This window comes from Chiloscyllium plagiosum, unplaced genomic scaffold, assembly GCF_037043375.1.
Source record: "Chiloscyllium plagiosum isolate Xiang-an unplaced genomic scaffold, Cpla_swu_hap1 HiC_scaffold_43, whole genome shotgun sequence".
Lineage (NCBI taxonomy): Eukaryota > Metazoa > Chordata > Chondrichthyes > Orectolobiformes > Hemiscylliidae > Chiloscyllium > Chiloscyllium plagiosum.
Window position 1 is genome coordinate 6,275,904 of NW_028270181.1, and position 21,655 is coordinate 6,297,558.

Below are 21,655 nucleotides of genomic sequence, written 5' to 3' on the forward strand. Positions count from 1 at the left end.
ATGGCCAATCCACCCTAACCTGCACATCTTTGTACTGTGGGAGGAAACTGGAGCACCCGGAGGAAACCCATGCAGCCACGGGAAAAATGTGCAAACTCCACACAGACAGTCGTCCGAGGCTGGAATCGAACCTGAATCCCTGGGTTGTGAGACCGCAGTGCTAACCACTTGGGATGTGGGTGTCATTGACTAAGCCAGCATTTGGAGCCTGTCCTTAATTGCACACAGGGCAACTAGGAATCAACCACACTGTTGTGGGTCTGAAATTATTAATAGGCCAGACCTGGTCTGAGTGACAGATTTCATTCCCTAAAGGGCTTTCATTATTTCTTTTCAACTGAATATCATTGGGCCAGATTTCAGCTGAATTCAAGTTTCCACCTAATGGGATTTTAATCCACATTCCCAGAATGAGGGTTCTGGCTTGTTAATCTTGTGATATTACCACTAGGTCACTACCTTCACCTACTCTAAACATATAGAGGGTTCTTGTGGTAGTGTCCCTATCTCTGAGCCAGGCATCCTTGGTTGAAGCCCCATCTAGAGTCAGCCCATTGAGTCCCCACCAACAAAACTACTACTAAAGGTGCGCTGATCCCAATTTCTTGCATTTGTCCCACATCTTGGAATGCTACGATATTTCAAATGCTTATCCAAATTTTTTGAAGGTTTCTGGCCTGCTCTAGAGGTGTGTAATAACATCTCTGAAACGGGTTGATTTAAAAATATACCTGCTATGACAGGGAACCACCTTTTCCACCTCTTCGAGGCATCATCGAAAGGGCTTGGATACAGACGTGGTCCAAAAGGGGTTATTTCTCTTTTCACTATTCCCTGCAAGTTGAGTTCGGACTGAAGAAACCTCTTCCCTCAGAGAGTAGATAGACTGTTGAATGCACCGTGATGGGTGGCACGGTGGCTCAGTAGTTAGCACTGCTGCCTCACAGTGCCAGGGACCTGGATTCAATTCCAGCCTCGGTCTGTGTAGAGTTTGCACATTCTCCCTGTGTCTGCGTAGGTTTCTTCTGCGTGCTCCGGTTGCCTCCCACAGTCCAAAGATGTGCAGGATAGGGTGAATTGGCCATGTTAAATTGTCCATAGCGTTAGGTGCATTAGTCAGAGGGAAATGGGTCTGGGTGGGTTACTCTTCAGAGCTTCGGTGTGGACTTGTTGGGCCAAAGGGCCTGTTTCCACACTGTAGGGAATCTAATCTAAAATTTGACATTGAAGGGAAAGTAGCCCATCAGAGGAGGGATAGGGCATGGAAGGCTATATCCGTAAGATGAGTGGGAAGAGGTTTGTGTGAATCACATGCAGAGGCATGAAGCAGTTGGGCTGAATGGTCTATCCCCGTGCTGAAGAACCAATATAGTTCATTCCGTGACATGCCAGATGAAGTCAGATGCATTGACTCAGGGTGCCTGAAGCAGTAAAACACTTTTCAAAACTGCAGTGTAAATCCCTTTCCCTGTGTTCTGACTCTGATGGATTTGAATTGATTCTAACATTGACCTATAAAGAGCCTTGATTGTATCATAGTCAGGAAAGATTACAGTAAACCAGTCTGAATTGGTTCTGTCCACGCGGGTCAATTGGAATCAGCTTCCAACTGAGATGTGCGGAGATTTGCTCTAAAACCATTACTGAGAAACTCGACAGATAAAGGAAGCTGATCAAAGTGGAAGTGTAAATTGTTGGGAAGCTGGAGGGGAATTGTAGCTTTTGACAATTTAATATGGCAGGACATGAAAAAATGTCTTCCAAAGGAGAATGTTGTCATTGTTGATGGATTATTGTCAAAATGGAAATGTAAAAGCAGAAGGAGAATATGTCTGAATATATCAGCAAGTAATAAATGTATTGACATTGGCCCATTAACCCCAGGTTGGGGGGTTCGGCTGGTCTGCTGTACATTTCCATTGGTCCAGTTTACTGAGAGTGACTGTGTCAGAAACTGTTGTTGAAGAATTTCTCCCGTCAGCTTTGCATTGTTTGAGATGGATGAAGTCAGGGCACTGAGTGCTCTGTTGAATCTTCAACAGCAAGAATGAGAGAGGTTTGTCATGTCTGACCCCCACCTCACACCACTGACCCATTCCACCAGCTGTGGCCTCATTAAAGGGGGTCAGTTAGTTTAGTTGGCTGGACAGCTGGTTCATTAATGCAGAGTCACACTAACGATATGAATTCAAATCCTGCACTGGCTGAGGTTACTGAGAAAGAATTTCTTTCTCAGCCACTTGCCCTCACCTCAGGGATGGTGACCCCTGGTTTAAATCGCCACCAGTCAGCTCTCTCTGGTGGGAGAGTGGGAGGGTTGTAACTTTAGCAACTGGATAACGCTTTCATCTCTGAATCAGACAGTTGTGAGTTTGATCCAGGCTAACACATTCAGACAAAGCATGTCAGAGTGGCTCAGTGATCAGCACTACTGCCTCATACAGCTTCAGGGACCTCGGTTCGATTCTAGCCTTGGGTGACTGTCTTTGGTTTTCTCCAAAGATGAGCAGCCTGGGTGGACTGGTCATGCTAATCTGCCCATAGTATCCAGGAATGTGCAGGCTAGGTGAGTTAGACATGGGAAGTGTGGAGTTACAGGGATAGGGTGGGTCTTGGTGGGCTGCTCTTCAGAAGGTTGGTGTTGCCCTGATGGGTCAAATGTCCTGCTTCTACACTAGGGATTCTATGTTGAGCTGATACTGTGCTAACAGAGGAACCTTGGGTCACTGCATGACTTGACATTTTCGGATGGATATAAAGGATCCTGCAGACTGATTACAAAGAAACACAGGGATATTCTCCTGAACTAATATTCATCCTTCAACCAACACTGACAGCAAACAGGTGATAGAACATAGAACAATACAGCACAGAACAGGCCCTTCGGCCCACGATGTTGTGCCGAACATTTGTCCTAGCTTAAGCACCTATCCATGTACCTATCCAATTGCCGCTTAAAGGTACCAATGATTCTGACTCTACCACTCCCACAGGCAGTGCATTCCATGTCTCCACCACTCTCTGGGTAAAGAACCTACCCCTGACATCCCCCCTATACCTTTCACCCTTCACCTTAAATTTATGTCTCCTTGTAACACTCTGTTGTACCCGGGGAAAAAGTCTCTGACTGTCTACTCTATCTATTCCCCTGATCATCTTATAAACCTCTATCAAGTCACCCCTCATCCTTCGCCGTTCCAATGAGAAATGGCCTAGCACTCTCAACCTATCTCGTATGACCTATTCTCCATTCCAGGCAACATCCTGGGAAATCTCCTCTGCACCCTCTCCAAAGCTTCCACATCTTTCCTAAAATGAGGCGACCAGAACTGCACACAGTATTCCAAATGTGGCCTCACCAAGGTCCTATACAGCTGCAACATCACCTCACGACTCTTGAATTCAATCCCTCTGCTAATGAACGCTAATACACCATAGGCCTTCTTACAAGCTCTATCCACCTGAGTGGCAACTTTCAAAGATCTATGAACATAGACCCGAAGATCCCTCTGCTCCTCTACCTTACTAAGAACCCTACTGTTAACCCTGTATTCTGCATTCTTATTTGTCCTTCCAAAATGGACAACCACACACTTGACAGGGTTGAACTCCATCTGCCACTCCTCAGCCCAGCTCTGCATCACATCTAAGTCCCTTTGCAACCGACAACAGCCCTCCTCGCTATCCACAACTCCACCAATCTTCGTATCGTCTGCAAATTTACTGACCTCCCCTTCGACTCCCTCTTCCAAATCATTAATAAAAATTACAAACAGCAGAGGACCCAGGACTGATCCTTGCGGAACTCCACTTGTAACTGCGCTCCAGGCTGAATATTTACCATCTACCACCACTCTCTGACTTCGACCGGTTAGCCAGTTCTCTATGCAACTGGCCAAACTTCCCACTATCCCATGCCTCCTGACTTCCTGCATATGCCTACCATGGGGAACCTTATCAAATGCCTTACTAAAATCCATGTACACTACATTCACTGCTCTACCATCATCCACATGCTTGGTCACCTCCTCAAAGAATTCAACAAGACTTGTAAGGCAAGACCTACCCCTCACAAATCCGGGCTGGCTGTCCCAAATCAAGCAGTGTCTTTCCAGATACTCATAAATCCTATCCCTCAGTACCCTTTCCATTATTTTACCTACCACTGAAGTAAGACTAACTGGCCTGTAATTCCCGGGGTCATCCCTATTCCCTTTTTTGAACAGGGGCACAACATTCGCCACTCTCCAATCCCCTGGCACCACCCCCATTGACAGTGAAGACGAAAAGATCATTGCCAACGGCTCTGCAATTTCCTCGCTTGCTTCCCACATAATCCTAGGATATATCCCATCAGGCCCGGGGGACTTGTCTATCCTCAAGTTTTTCACAATGCCTAACAACTTGTTGGGCCAAATGGCCTATTTCCACACTGTAGGGAAGTTATGAATTCTACATCTTCCTTCCTAACAAGTATCTACTCTAGCTTACCAGTCCGTTTCACACTCTCCTCTTCAACAATACGGTCCCTCTCAATTGTAAATACTGAAGAAAAGTACTCATTCAATACCTCTCCTATCTCTTCCAACTCAATACACAGTCTCCCACTACTGTCCTTGATCGGACCTACCCTCGTTCTCGTCACCTATCAGATTAGATGTTTGTTTTCTACAGTATTTAGTTACTTGTGAAACATGTTGGGTCATCCTAAGGTGCTATTGAAATGCAAGTGCTTCCCTTCCCATCTCTCGAACAGCAAGTGTTGGTAGTTGAAATGAGGAGAGGATGTTGCTGGTGCACATTAACGAAAAGGCTTTTATCTTTCTGGGCTGTGTCAGGTGTCATGAACAGTTGATGTTGCCAAGTCTGTGAGGAGAAATTTTCCCGTCTTTGAATAAACTGAAAGATTGATTTCTTCTTTCCCCGTTTACTGAGCTTTAATCCATTTGACAAGTGAACTGACATCTCATTGACTTCCTGTATTCAAGCCAGGGAAACAAGTCAAACCGAAAGCAAACCCCTCTTTGAAATTATAGTGCAGATTACAAAATTAACTGCAAGGTCTGAGGAAGGATCACTGGACCAGAACTCTGATCTCTCTCCATAGAGGCTTCCAGATTTACCGAGCTTTTCTAGCAATTTCTATTATTGTTTCTGACCAGAATGCCTCTCAGTTTACTGAGAGAATGTATCTTGGAATGTATTAATTATTTCAGATTGTTGTAGGGGTAGGTGCTGGTTATGTAGCACTGGACGGATAATGCAGACTAAAGTTCTGAAGGCATGAGTTCCAAGACCATTCCGATTAATGATGAAAACTGAATCCATTTAAACAGCTGGAATTATAAAATGAGCAGTCTAATGGTGAGCATGTAACCATTGTTACAAAAACCCATCTGATTCTCTAATGCTCTTTAAGGAAGGAAATCTGATGGGTCTGTATGTGACTCCAAATCCACAGCCCTGTGGGTAATTCCAAACTAAATGACCAGCAATAAATACTGAACCAGCCAGTGATGCCCACAGCCCATGAATGAATGATGAGCAAGAGTGCTCCCAATCACAGCCACCAAGTCCTGTTTCTGCATATCTACCTCCAGTATTATTTACCACCGGAGATAACTAAAATGGAAAGGAGTCTCCTTCTCAACCTCTCCCCTTGCCTGAGACTGTGGTGACTCTCAGGTTAAACCACCACCAGTTGTCTCTCTCTATAATGAGAGAGCAGCCCCTATGGTCTGGCAGGACTATGATTTTAACTTTATTGTAAAAAGTGCAAACAAACATCAGGATTTGTAGGACAGATCCCATACTGTGAAGTTATAAATATTGGGGAAGGCAGAATGGGCTGGTGCTGTTGTTTCTAAGAGAAAGGATGGGCGACCAGAGGTGGACAACAATATGCAATAGGTTTGTCGGGTGTGCGTGGAGATGATGCTTCCACTTATTTTAATATTGAATCCTTACAGTGTGGAAACAGGCCATTCAGCCCAACAAATCCAAACCTACCCTCCAAACAGTAACCCACCCAGACCCATTCCCCTACCCTATGTTTGCTCCTAATGTACACATCCCTGAGCACTATGTGCAATTCACCTAACCTGCACAGACATGTGAGAATATGCAAATTCCATGCAGACAATCACCTGAGGCTGGAATTGAATTTAGGTGCGCTGAGGCAGCAGTACTAACCATCAAGCCACCATGCTACTTCCCAGTCACTAGGGAGACTGTGACTAAGTGAGTCAGGAATTAACAGCCATCAGTATCTCTTCCCATTAGAGACAGGGAATTATTTATAAAGAGTCACAGAGATGTACAACATAGAAAAAGACCCTTCGGCCGGTCAGCTGGTCAAAAACAACCCCCTAACTATTCTAATCCCACTTTCCAGAAGTTGGCCCATAGCCTTGTGTGTCTTGGTATTGCAAGTGCACACCTCAATACTCCTTCAATGTGCTGAAGGTTTCTGCCTCTCCCACCCTTTCATGCAGTGAGTTCCAGACTCCCACCCTCTGGGTGAGAAAGCATTTCCTCACATCCTCTTGAACCCTTGTGCCCCTTACCTTAAACCTATCCCACATGGTCACTGATCCCTCTACCAAGGGGTAGGTCTGCCACTTACTCTGCCTCATTGGTACTTAGGCTATTTGGCTGGAGAACTAGGAACTTTAAGGATAAGATAGCCACTAATAAATCTGATAGAGGCTTCAGAAGAACCTTTTTTAACCACGGTGGCACAGTGGTTAGCACTGCTGCCTCACAGCGCTAGAAACCCAGGTTCAATTCCCGCCTCAGGTGAATGACTGTGTGGAGTTTGCACACTCTCCCCGTGTCTGCATGGGTTTCCTTCGGGTGCTCTGGTTTCCTCCCACAATCCAAAGATGCACAGGTTAGGTGAAGTGGCCATGCTAAATAGCCCGTAGTGTTAGGTGAAGGGATAAATGTAGGGGAATGGGTCTGGGTGGATTGCGCTTCAGCGGGTCGGTGTGGACTTGTTGAGCCAAAGGGCCTGTTTCCACACTGTAAGTAATCTAATCTAATCTAATTAGCTTAGTGAGAACATGGAAGTCACTGGATGCATTTGAGGCAAATCGCCTTGATCCATGAAAGGGTGGCTGGAAAAACATGCAGAAAGGAGTTGTAGGATCGGGTATGGAATGGGATGAAGAGGTAACTGGAGAATGAACATATGGAATGGTTGGGCCGAATGGCCTTTTCCTATTGTACATGCAGTGTGCGTATTCCCACAGCCACTGAATGTGAGACGGCGTTGCCAAGAGATCTGTCTGTATGTGCAAGATGCCTTTGTGGAATCTTCCTCTCTGAGGGTTTGTTTTAATGATACTTCCTTCGAACTCTGCCTCGTTGGGTCTTTCATCACGTGAGATCAGCAGCATTCTGCAGACCACCCAAAAGCAAATACTTGTGGGAAGTATGTCCTATCAAACGAAACGTACATTTCGCACGTGAACTCCCTCCAGTGACAGTGTGGTGTTTCTCCACTACTGTACACCGTCTGCTTTGTCACTTTTAGCATGGCGGTGGGTTGGTGGGGGGGGGCTGGGCAAAGTTGTCTGATTCATGATTTACACTTTGGAAACCGTAATGTGGGTTTATTAATGAGGCTGTTCTCCTGGATAATAAATGGTGCCTTTTTTGCACTTAACAGTTTGACCCGATACATTCCTGCCATCGTGTTTGCAGGGATACAAGGAACACTTGTCCCTCTCAGCACACACCTTTGCGTGTAGCATTAAAACTGGTCAGAAGCAGATGCAAGTGGAGCATCTGCTTAATATGTAAAGTTATTGCATTTTTTGGTGTTTCCATGTGTAGGTGGACAATCTCTCTCTCTTCCACCCTATCAATATTGATGCACTCCTTCCTCCCACTGGCATTCGATCCCCTGAAAGGCGTTGTCAGATAGCCAGAGGCAGACTTGCTCAAATTGCAGGCAATATGTTTTCGGTTGGGCACGGCAGACCAAGGCAGTACAGAAATGCTGAAGAAATCCAGAAATCTCATGTCAACTTGACACGATTTCAAACTTCCAATTTAAAAACACATGTTTGAGTAAAAAGGGGAGGGGGAAAAAAGACAATTTGTCCTTCTATTGCATCTTTCACCAGCTGAAAACACGGTGAAGGTGACAGAGTACACTTTGTGATGTGTGGTAATGTAAGAGAGCCGGCAGCCATTTTGCACACAGCAAGATCCCACAAACACCGATGTGATAATTTTTTTTGTGTAATGATGTTGCTGTGGTGATAAATATGTGTCAGGACACAGGGCTGGGGGTGGGGAGTGGGGGAAGCGTTCCGACTCTTCTGGGAAATAAGTCCAAAGGGTCATTCACACCCGAAACACAGGGCAGAAAGGGGGCTCAGCATGAGGTCTCATCGGAGAGATCAAGTGCACTGAAATCGAGCAGAGCCCCACGCTGGCAATGGCCAGGTTTTGTAGCATCGCTCAGGAGTCAGATTGATTTTGGGGGGCCTTCCCAGCTCAATATGCCTGTCACCATTACCTGTTCCAGAGACAGTCAGTGTGGAGAGACCTGGGTCAGCTAAAACACTCCTTTACCAAGTGCAAAAATAACATAAAATATTGCACAAAACTATCCAATATTCTTCACGTTCTCAAAGGAAATTATAAGGGATCTGTTTCTAATTGGACCTGACTGCATGGAAAAATCAACCAGCCCAGGTTTCCAGCGATGCTATTTTTTTCCACAGGTCAATTTGACCTGCGTATTAACTCCAGTTCACCCTGGTACAGCCAAGCATTTCATGTGGTTGGAATGACAGCTCCTCACCAATGGCCAAGACATCTGGCTACGGTGGAAAATTGCAGCGACTCGTGTGTTTTATTTTAAAATCTTTGCCTTCACGTGTGGGTCAAGCAGGACGTGTTTCCCTGAAAAAGCACAGTGCATCCATTTACACAACAAAAGAGGTATTCAGAGTACGGTTTCCTAAAGCATGCATTGGCCTGCCACCATGAAGCCAGGTGGTCTAACCCTCCCCTCCACAATGTTGCTAAGACTCAGTTGGTAGTCTCTGTGGATTACTGAAGGAACGCCGCACTGCGTGGGGGCATGGATATTAAACTGGGGCTATTGCCTGGCCCTCTGACCTGCAGGTGAAGACTCGCCTGCGAGGCACTTAGCTCGACTGGCGATGTAGAGTGATACTTTTTATTCATCCATGGGATGAGGACGTCACTGACTAGGCCAGCATTTATTGCCCATCCTTCATCACCCAGAGGGCAGATGAGGGTCAATCACATTGCTGTGGGTCTGGAGCCACCTGTAGGTCAGACCAGGTAAGGATGGCAGCTTCTTCCCTCAAGGGCATTAGTGAACCAGATGGATTTTTCCAACAATCAATTCATAGTCATCATTAGATTCTTAATTCCAGATTTTTTTAAATGAATTCAAATTCCACCATCTGCCACAGTGGGATTCTAACCAAGATCCCCAAACCATTATCTGGATCTCCAGATTAACAGTCCAGTGATAATACCGCTAAACCAGCACCTCCCCATCTACCATTGCTAACAGTGGGACCAAGAAGGTTACTTATTCTCAACCTTGCCTTTTGCCTGGGGCATAGTGACCCTCAGGTTAAACCACCACCAGTCCCTCTCTCTCTCTCTCTCTATTGAGAGAGTGGGATTATGGTAATTTAACCTTTGAAAGTCTATCAATGATGTGATTGCAGAGATGAGCAGTGGAGTTAACCCCTTCCACACTGGCTGACAGACAAGACAATTGAATGATTCTCTCACTGATGAAGTGTGATGAGCATGTTGTAGCGAGCAGCTAACTTCCCAAACGTCACTCAGTAGATTAATTACTTCAGAAAGTAGACAGGATACTGTGTTACTGTTACTGTTAGCATAATACATGACCTATTTCTAACACTCCACTGGCTTAATTTAGGGAACACAAAAGGTTCCAATTCATTATCCAGCTAGACATTGTTCCAGAGACAATGATGCACACAGGGCCATATTGTAACATAAATTGACAACTGCTGTCGGTGTTGTACAATGTCTTTATGCAGGTGTACAGCATTTAAGCATAAAAACTAGGAGCAGGAGTAGGCCATTTGGCCCATCGAGCCATTCACTAAGACCAATGGCTGATCCTCAATCCCAGATTCTCCTCATTTCCCTAAACATCTTAACTGTCTAGAAATATATCTATTTCTTTCTAAATATATTCAGTGATTTGGCCTCCGCAGATTTAAATGGAAGAGAATTGCACAGGTTCACCACCTAACAGGCTTGCCCAGTGTCCCGAGACTTTGACCATTTGATCTGAGCACCTACAGTGCAGGGAAACATCCAGCCCTGTCAAAGCTCTGCAAATTTCAAGAGATTCCCTCTCGATCTTCTAATATCCAGTGAATCCAGGCCCCAGCTAACCTGCTGTCTCCTGACATTCAAAGGAATCAGTCGAGTGGTAACTTTATCAGTGCTTGTCTTAAAATAGCAGGAGAAAGGAATTTGATGAAAAAGAACAAAATATTGCTAATGCAGGGAATAGAAATGAAAGTGGAAAGTGCAGGAGAAACTCACCAGGTCTAGCAGTATCTCTGGAGGTAGAAGCAGAGTTAATGTTTCAAACGTTCATCAGATTTGAAATGTTGACTTTTGTTCCTCTTTGCACAGATGATGCCTGACCTGCTGAGTTTCTCCAACAGGAATTTGACATTTGTGTGTTATCCATTCACACAGTGATATCATGACAAGCATATCCAACCTTAAAATAATTGACTGGACAGCTTCTTCATGATTCAGAGTGACTCCAACAGCGTGGGTTCAGTCCCCGCACAATGAAGGACTCTCCTTCTCAACCTCTCCTCTTGCCTGTGGCGTGGTGACCCTTAGGTTAAACTATCACCAGTTTTTTATTCCTCTCTCTCTCTCTCTCTCTAATGAAATTAAAAATCACACACCAGGTTATAATCCAACAGGTTTATTTGGAAGCACTAGCTTTCTGATGAAGGAGCAGCGCTCTGAAAGCTAGTGGACTATAACCTGGTGTTGTGTGATTTTTTAACTTGGTCCACTCCAGTCCAACACCAGCACCTCCACAGCACCTCTCTAATAAAAGCAGCCCTGTGGCTTGGTAAGACTATGGCAACTTCCCCTTTAAAAGACAGAACATATCACTTCACATTGGAGAATAAACTCTGTCAGTGAAAACACTGCAGTGTCATGCTATGCAAATTGTGATATTCCACAAGGATTCACATTCTGAATAATTATGTTTAATGTGAATGTGATGTTAGCATTCACAGATGATTGAATGATCGTGACAAAGTGTTTGTAGGGCTGAAACAAAATAATGATAACCGATATCCATCTCTTGACTGAAACACTTCGCAAAGATTACTTTTGAGATTTGAACTCTGTGTTTCACCTAATGATTGCAGCTCGCATTTATTTGTGTGGGAGCATCTCAAAGTGTTTTCCAAAGGCTTCATCAAGAATGAAAATTAAGATGTCAGCTCAAGAAGGAGACACTAAAGAAGGAGAGATGAACGTTTGGTCAGAGAGGTGGATTTAACATTGGATTTCAAATAACAAGTAGCCAGGAATGAAGATGTTTTGGTGGTTTTAACAATATAAGACTCCATGCAAACTCTTCCAATGAGACAAACTCCAAAGAACATAAGAACTAGGAGCAAGAGTAGGCCATTCTGCCCATCGAGCCTGCTCCACCATTCATTAAGATCATGGCTGATTTTTCCGTGGACTCAGTGAGGAATTGTGTGTTTGAGGAGATGACAGATTAATATTTCATAGGTTGCTGCTTCATTAAATTGCCTCATGAAAAATCACTGCTCACCTGGAGTTACCTTTCCACAGGCTGTTGCTGGGCGGAATAGCAAAAAATGCTTTCTTTACTTTCTCTCAGTTAGCAAATAGCCTTCTGTTTTTCATTGCTTACATCTCGTTTTTGGGGTTTAGTGTCTATTTGTGCTCCAGCAGGTTTCAATCTGCCCTTCAGGGAAGCTGGAAGTCAGCCATTAACCCCAACAGCAATAACTGATTTCCAGCTCTTCCTCTTCCACCTTGTTCTTCTTTCTCTTCCATTTCATGTGGTGCGTCCAGCAGTGTTGGTTGAAGTCCTTCTCCATCCCCTCCTGTCAGTCAGCCATTCGTCTTCCAATCCCACTACATTTAAAACTCTTGCCACTGCATCTTTCTGTCTGGTCTGAGGCACTGCTCTCCTCTTTCTTCCTGGCAATCCCAGCTGCATCACGCCCCTCATCGCACTCTCCCTCTCTTCATAGAACAGATGACCACATCATTTTGCTCTCTTTGCAGTTACTTTCCTTAGTTCTCCCACAATCTTTGCTGCTTCCTTTCATACACACCTTCCACATACATCTCAGCTTCCAAATCTTCTTCCCATCCAGTCACTGGTCCTCTCTTGATGTTACCACATCTTCTTCTCTTTCTCACAATGCCAGTCTCACAACGTATATTTATGCAAAAACCCAAAAAAACTACGGATGCTATAATTCAGAAACGAAAACAGAAATTGCTGGAAAAGCTCAGCAGGTCTGGCAGCATCTGTGGAGAGAAATCAGAGAAAGGGACCAGTTCTGAGGAAGGGTCACTGGACCTGAAAAGTTAACTCTGATTTCTCTGCACAAATACTCCCAGACTTGCTGAGCTTTTCCAGCAATTTCTGTTTTTTCTTAGTTACATTTACATAAGTTATGTTTATCTAAGTCAACATTGCCTCTTGCTTTCTTGGTAACAAACAGAGCATGCTCTACAATTTCTGTCTCTCATTGGTCTTTCAGTCTTGATGGATGTTGACCCCCACCTTGGACCAGCTGTAATACTGTCCTGTTTGTATTGGCTGCCTATCTTTCATTTCCTAGTTATACTTCAGTCCCACAATGCTCTGTCACCCAGTAGACATTCTACTAGCCCAGGCTTTCAAATCCATTTCTTTCTCCATCATGTGGTCTCTGGGTGGACATGATACCAGCTCACCAACACCTGCTCCAGGGCAGCTGGGGATGAACAATAAATACTGACCCAGCCGAGAGACCCAAGTCCCAAGTCTGTTGCCAATCCATTGACCTGATTAATCAGCAGCTAATTGTATGGTGAATCAGACTTGATTTTAACTATTTTAGTAGTTAACTATTTTAACAGAGAGTTGGAGATGCATTTGATGAATAAACCAGCTGGCTGACAAAAAATGTTCTGTACTTTCTATTTTTGAACTGCATTGTAAATGAGATAGTGCAGAAAGCTCCAATTTAGTCCTATATGTTACAATGCTGTACTAACTCATTATAATCACCGTAATATTCTCCTTCTGTAGAAACAAAGTAAACAGGGATAGGCCATCCAGCCCTTCGAGCGTGTTGATGGATAGGTGCTCAGTTTAAATAGTACAGGCATAAAGAACCTAGCCAAGAGGCAGGGGCAAGTTACAATGACTGGGCAGAGGAGAGAACATTTGAGGAGAGAGAGATTTGCAATTCATCTGATCCTCCTCAGTCCTCGTACTTACACAATTCTGTCTAATAGAATGATAGAGCCCTCATTTTCTTTATACTGAGCTGTTGTTGAAAGATTAGCAGCATTGCTAACAAGAGAGTGCGTATTCATGGGTAAGGACACCGCCTCTCCCCATGGGGTACAGGTGAATAGACAATGTATAACTCACAGGAAAAGGAGAGAGAGAGGAAACGTGAGACTGAACTGAAAGCCTGAACTAGGAGCTCTTTGTGAAGTGGACGCTGGGAGCCTAGCACTCACCAAGGTGCAGAAAGATCCAATGTTAAACACACTGACAAGCCCTGTATCAACCACGGAGAGGAATGGGTGACTGTAAATATTGAGGGCAGCTGGTCTGAGTTGGCACATTGCTAAACTAAACAATTCCTTATTATCTGTCCTGAAAGACACTGTAAACACATTAGGCTGCAGAAAATGCACTGCACACTTGTTATGACACCAGGCTTGATTGATTAAGTGCTGGAGTTCTCTATAACTAGTGTCATTATCTCAGGATAATGGACAGCCTTTGGTTCCTGTGTGACTAATCTCCTGTGCTGTATATTAAATGCCATGCAGTTAAACCTTCCTTAAATACTCTTCAGTAATCTCTGTGCTGTTCCTTATCACCCCTAGGATCCGAATATAGTGATCTGCTTCCCGAGAGTTTCCCCTCTTCACCAACAGAGCCACTTCCACGATTCCAAGTGGAGCCAGATGATGCCTATATTGTCAAGAACAAGCCAGTTGTCATGGCCTGCACCGCTACACCAGCCACCCAGATCTACTTCAAGTGTAACGGGGAATGGGTGCATCAGAAGGACCATGTGACTGAGGAGAATGTGGATCAGATCACAGGTAAACGGACATAACCCATTCTCACAAGCACCGTGGTGATCCAACAAGGTTGCACACTCTTGCTTGCGGGATTCACCAATGCAAGGGTGGACCAGACCCATCCATGATCGTCCTCAATGTCTCCACTGACACAGGGTTCCTCTCAGTTTGTAACTGTACAGGGGTCAGAAGGAACAGAAAGGTATGCACCAGGTCCCCTAACACTCCCTGATCCCTTTAGGTTCAACTGTCCTCGATGAGAGAATCCTGACAACATTACAGCAATCTGCTAAAGGGGGTTAAATCCAAAAAGTAAAAGAGGAGGCTTATATGAATTATAAATGCTACAGAAACAGGTTTAACCCCACTCCACCGTTAAATATGATAATTGAGCTTAATGCCCTAGTCCCACTCTCCAAATTATTGAGATTTATTACCCAGGCAGGTCATGTTGCGGCTGTACAGGACATTGGTTAGGCCACTTTTGGAATATTGCATGCAATTCTGGTCTCCCTCCTATTGTAAGGATGGTGTGAAACTTGAAAGGGTTCAGAAGAGATTTACAAGGATGTTGCCAGGGTTGGAGGATTTGAGCTACCGGGAGAGGCTGAACAGGCTGGGGCTGTTTTCTCTGGAGCGTCAGAGGCTGAGGGGTGACCTTATAGAGGTTTATAAAATCATGAGGGACATGGATAGGATACATAGACACGGTCTTTTCACCGGGGTGGGGGAGTCCAGAACTAGAGGGCATAGGTTTAGGGTTAAAGGGAAACATTTTAAAAGGACCTAAGGGGCAACTTTTTCATGCAGGGGGGTGGTACGTGTATGGAATGAGCTGCCAGAGGAAGTGGTGGAGCTTAATACAATTGCAACATTTAAGAGGTATCTGGATGGATTTATGAATAGGAAGGGTTTAGAGGGATATGGGCCGGGTGCTGGCAAATGGGACTAGATTAGTTTAGGATATCTGGTTGGCATGGATGAGTTAGAATGAAGGATCTGTTTCCTTGTTGTATATCACTATGTTTCTATGACTTTTGAAGCGTGGGGATTTGAATACTGGCCTGCTGGCTCACAGGTGGGGGTGGTACCGTTGCACTAGAATTGACCCTGGCCTACATGGGCTAGTTGGGCCGAATGGCTTATTTCTGTGCTGCCAGTTCAATCAAAGTCCAACTGAAAGCTGTAATGTTGATCATGAACATCTCAAAGACGTTGGTCACTAAGGACACCAGCACCTACTGCTGTTAAGAGGAGGAAGTTCAGGATAAGGAGCTACTAACACTGGCATTTTGGTGCGGTGGGGGGTGAAAACCTTACAGCAGAAGAGCTAGAGCTTTGTGAGAGGAACTGGCCAGATTGGAAGTGTCAGCAGTGCTACATGGTCGTTTGGGCTCCACTTACTGCCCACCCAGCTCTCCATCTCCCATCCCAAATTGTCACCAGGGAGGCCATCGGAATATTGGCAAAAGCACTCCAAAAGGAATTACTATTAACCCTCCCTGTCCAACTCTGCGTCAGTGCCCAGATTAGACACAGGTGTGCCCGCACACACACAGACACACACACACACACACACACACACACACACACACACACACACACACACACACACACACACACACACACACACACACACACACACACACACACACACACACACACACACACACACACACACACACACACACACACACACACACACACACACACTCTACACCACCCCCACCACCGCATGGGTAAGTTTCAGCAGGACCCTACAGTCCAGACAGGGAGCTTGTTAAGAGAAAGACCGGAGTAGGGGACCCTGGCTAGCTTTTCTGTCTCTTGCCCAGGGGCACGGTATATCAAAAACCATTCTCAGTACAGGCCATGTTTCATTTTGTATATATAAGTTTGAAAAGGGTGAAACACTGGAATGCAGAACATGAACAGGAGACAGCTTAAACTGCCTCTAAATGCTAATGTCTGTTTATATTACAAGAAATACTCTTCAGACTTTGAACAGACCTATAATTATGCATTCGGCACACTGTCTCCATAATGTCTGTTCTTGCTTGGTACTGGTAGCATGTTGCTGCTGATAGCCATTGTTACACTACGGACATATGTTTTCTTTTTAGCTCTGCTTATTTATTTCCTGCTTGCTTAACAAGACAGATAAAATGTCTTTATAAGTAGCACTTACTGACTTCTGTGTTAATTATCCATCCCCATTCCAGCACTAACAGACAGGATAGGGAAAACTTTTGCCCTGTGTTTATGACTTTATGTTTAATACTGGTTTTTGGATCACAGAATTATAGAGATTATTATGTGAGACAAGGCAGTTCTACCTGTTGAATTCTGATTGGTGCTCGGTCTTCATTGACCCAACAGCAATTACATTCCTGTCCCATAAAAATGAACTCCATTGGATGCTGGAAATCTGCAATAAAAGCAGGAAGTGCTGGAGAGAATCAGTAGGTCTGGCAGCATCTGTGGAGAGAGAAAGTAGTGTTTGATTTTTCCGATGGGTGTGTAAACATTGTGGTAATGTGCATAACATGAAGGACAGAAGAACCAGGAGCAAAATTAGGCCGTTCAGCCCATCGAGCCTGTTCCTCCATTTGATATGATCATGGCTGATGTTATCTCAGCCTTAACTCCACTTTCCAACTACTGTCCATAACTTTTAAACTTGTTACTGATTAAAAGTCTTATCTATCTCCTTACTCAATGTCCCTGGGGAATGAATTCCACAGATTCACGAACCTATGAGAAAATCAATTTCTCCACATCTCTGTTATCCCTTGTCCTAAAACTATGACCTTTCATTCTAGATTGCCCCAAATAAGGAAACATCTTTTCTACATCCACTTTGTCAATTCCCTTTAGCATTTTATATACCTCAATTAGGTCTCCTCTTGTTCTTCTAAACACCAGAGACAAACGTCTTAAACTGCTCAATTTCTCTTCAAACCCTGCATCTCTGGAATCAGTCAGTGAGCTTCCTCTGAACTGCCTCCAATGCAACTACATCCCTCCTCAAGTAAGGAACAAAAACTATTTGCAATGCTCCAGATACACTGCTTCAAACTAAGATTAGATTCTCTACAGTATGGAAACAGGCCCTTCGGCCCAACAAGTCCACACCGCCCCTCCGAAGAGTAATCCACCCAAACCCATTCCCCTACCCTATATTTACCCCTGACTAACACTGGGCAATTTACCTGACCTGCACATCGTTGGATTGTGTGAGGAAACCAGAGCACCCAGAGGAAACCCACACAGACACAGGGAGAATGTACAAACTCTACACAGACAGTCTGGAATCGAACCCAGAACCTTGGTGCTGTGAGGCAGCAGTGCTAACCACTGAGCCACCGTGCTGCCCATGAGTGATAGAGAGACAAACAAATGGAGAGCAATCAACAAAGCTTTATCAGAAAGTTCTTCAGGAAGTCATTAGGGTCCTGAGGCAATGGATTGATTTAGCAAACTGTTGGATGGTGTGATGGGGATGAAGTGTGGGTGGATGGATGTATCCATCTTGTGAACAGATCTTCTCAGAGTGAGCTTTAGTATGGGGCTTCACAAATTAATGCAATGATGCAGCAAGGAAGGATGCCATTTGACCCATTGTGTCCGAACCAGATCATTGAAAGAGCAATCTTCGTAGTCCCACTTTCCCTTTAGCCCTTCAGATATTTCCCCTTCAATTATTTATCTAATGTCCCTTTGAAAATTATTATTGAATTTGCCTCCACTGCCCTTTCAGATGGTGTACTCCAGGTCGTAACAATGATTTATTATCCAGTGCTGAAAACTTAAGCATTGCCGGGAAACAATGCTGTCATTGAAATATTGATTTCAAATTGTTGAAAAGAATGACATTTTGTGGATCCTCTGTAATCAGTAATTGTTTCTAAATTTCTGTCCATGGAGACATTGGCTTGATGCTCTTGTATGGAACAGAATGGTACTGATGATTTGAGCAATGTCCTAAGAACACAAGGAGTAAAGTCAACGAGATTAGTGTGTTTGCAATCTGTCCTCAGATCACAGACACTGCAAGTGAATAATAATGGAAATCTTTAGATCCCTGGCATTGTACGCAGAAAAGAATCAAAGCCCTCAGAAGCAAAGATTATTTAAACAAAGGATTGAAATTACTGTCAGCAATGTCATATACACATACTGGGGGATAAATAATATGGTGGCTCAGTGGTCAGCCCCGCGGCCTCACAGCACCAGGGACCCGCGTTCAATTCCAGCCTCAGGCGACTGTCTGTGTGGAGTTTGCACATTCTCCCCATGTCTGTATGGGTTTCTTCTGGGTGCTCTGGTTTCCTCCCACAGTCTAAGGATGTGCAGCTTAGGGTGAATTGGCCAAGCTAAATTGCCCATAGTGTTCAGGGATGTGTAAGTTAGATGGGTTAGCCATGGCGGGGAAATACACAGATAAGGTGGGATGCTCTTCAGAGAGTCAGTGTGGACTCGATGGGCCGAATGGCCTGCTTCCACACAGTACGGCTTCTGTGATTCTAACTAACACTTGTGTTGGCACCTTTAATGTCACAAAACATCCCAAAGGACTTTTTGCAAGCCTCCATTAAAATGTGATGCCAAGGCAAAGGCGGAGACATGGGAACGGCTGACCAAGAGGAAGACTTCTAGCAGAGTTCTGAGAGAGGAGAACAAGGTCGAGAGGTTTAGGGAGGGAGTTAGTGTGCAGACAAGATGACAATACATTCGCAACAGATTGCTACGCACCGCCTTTTTTTGAAAATAGATTTGTTCATCTATTTAAAATGCACAGGAGAATTTGCAGTGAATTTTGTAAAGGGATTTTCTTCCCTTATTTCCTCAGCTTGAGGGGCTGGTGCTTGTTACTTGTGGCAGCACTGAACTGGAGAGACCGGATGCATTAGTGTAGATCTAAAATACATTAGAGACCGTTGTCTTTGGGAAATGTATCTAGGTTACTCTGCTGGGTAAATAAAGAGTAAGTTATTTGATATGTCTGATGGTTTCTGTTGAAACTGTACACCAGAGAACTGATGTAATTTTTTAGCTGCCTACCCAGTCCCATTGTTAATTAATTTGGGACGCAGTTTGTCTTGGGTTTTGCACATGAATTTCTCAAAAGACATTCAGCAGGAAAAGAAATGACAACAGACCGATTCTCCTGCCCCCAGTCTTGGGTTATGTCAGATTGCCTCAGTTATTTGAGCCAGAGGTTATAGGTTCCCAATGCCAGCTCAGGATGCAAATACATAATTATAGATTGACAGATCCAGGCAGTGCTAAATGTGAGCGGCATTATTGAGAGTGCTGCCCCTCCGAGGATATGTTAAATCAAGGCCGTCTTCGTTGGTCCACGTGTGGGCGAAGGTCCCATTGCACTGTTTGCAGAAGGGGAACATCGCTCAAGGCTCCCCCATTCTTCACTTAGCACATGACACCTCACTGTAGTTAGTGGGATCTTGTCGCCTGCTAAATAACCACTTCCAATTCTAAAGCAAAAGTTCTCACATCTTGAGATGAACTTATGACCACATGTTGGCACCATCATTAAGGCTGGCTATTTCCATCACTGCCATATTCTCCCACTCCATCCATCCACACAGCTTAGGTAGATTGGCTGTGCTAATAGGGCGGCACAATGGCTCAGTGGTTAGCACTGCTGCCTCACAGTACCAGGGACCCAGGTCTGATTCCGCCTTGGGCGATTGTCTGTGTGGAGTTTGCACATTCTCCCCGTGTCTGCGTGGGTTTCCTCCGGGTGCTCCGGTTTCATCTCATGGACCAAAAATGTGCAGCTTAGGGTGAACTGGCCATGATACATTGCCCATAGTGTTCAGGGATGTGTAGGTTAGGTGCATTAGTCAAGGGAAATGTAGAGTAATAGGGTAGAGGAATGAGCCTGAGTAGGTTACTCTTCACGGGGTCAGCGTGGACTTGTTTGGCTTAATGGCCTGTTTCCACACTGTAAGGATTCCATGATCTATGATTAAATTGCCCATAGTGTTCAGGGATATGTAGGTTAGGTGCATTAGCCACAGGAAATGCAGAGTTATAGGGATAGGGTGGGCGATTGGGTCTGGGTTTGACGTTCAACACAGGGTCAATGTGGACTTGTTGGGCCAAATGGCCTGTTTCCACACTGTAGGAATTCTATAATTCTGCTGCTAAAGCCCTCACTTGTGCCATTATTCACTAGACTGGACTATTCAATGATGCCTTTTTGTAGTCATGGAATCCTCACAGTGTGAAAGCAGCAATTCATCCCATTGAGTCCACAGTCACCCTCTAAAGAGGAGCATTCCCCTCCCACCCCCTCACCGAAGACCCACATTTTTCATGGCTAACCCACCTGGCCTAGAATCATAGAATACCTATAGTGTGGAAACCAGCCCTCTGGCCCACCAGGTCCACACCAACCCTCCGAAGAGTAACCCTTCCAGACCCATTCCTCTATCCAATTATCTGATATTTATCCCTGCCTATTGCACCTAACCTACACATCCCTGAACACTATGAATTTGGCATAGGCAATTCACCTGACCTGCACATCTTTGGAGTGTGGGAGGAAACTGGAGCACCTGGAGAAAACCCACACCGACATGGGGAGAATGTGCAAACGCCACACAGACTAGAATCAAACCTGGGCCCCTAACGCCGTGAGGCAGCAGGGCTAACCACTGAGCCACTGTGCTGTCCCTGTTCTGCCATCTTTGTATTGCCTTTATCAAACCTTTTGCAGCCCATGGCCAGAATCATGCCAAGTCTTGCTCACCAATCAGCCTGCGCCCTCTGTGCTTGCTGACACATAGTGGCTTCCAATTAAATAAGATCGTATATTAAAATTCTCATGCTTGTTTTCAAATTTGCCGCTGGCCTGGCTCCTCCCTAGAACATAGAACATAGAACAATACAGCACAGAACAGGCCCTTCGGCCCACGATGTTGTGCCGAACATTTGTCCTAGCTTAAGCACCCATCCATGTACCTATCCAATTGCCGCTTAAAGGTCACCAAAGATTCTGACTCTACCACTCCCACAGGCAGCGCATTCCATGCCCCCACCACTCTCTGGGTAAAGAACCTACCCCTGACATCCCCCCTATACCTTCCACCCTTCACCTTAAATTTATGTCCCTTGTAACACTCTGTTGTACCCGGGGAAAAGGTTTCTGACTGTCTACTCTATCTATTCCCCTGATCATCTTCTAAACCTCTATCAAGTCACCCCTCATCCTTCGCCATTCCAACGAGAAAAGGCCTAGCACTCA

The 21,655-nt window shown here is 44.9% G+C and overlaps 1 protein-coding gene across 2 annotated transcripts in view; it reads left to right on the forward strand.

The window, feature by feature from the left end:
- unc5b (unc-5 netrin receptor B) overlaps positions 1–21,655 on the forward strand; it is a 269,146-nt gene that overhangs the window by 163,874 nt on the left and 83,617 nt on the right. For both annotated transcript variants that reach the window (XM_043679162.2, XM_087982409.1), the window contains exon 2: positions 14,179–14,400. In XM_043679162.2, the coding sequence (XP_043535097.1) occupies positions 14,179–14,400 (222 nt within the window). The remainder of the gene's footprint in view (positions 1–14,178; positions 14,401–21,655) is intronic.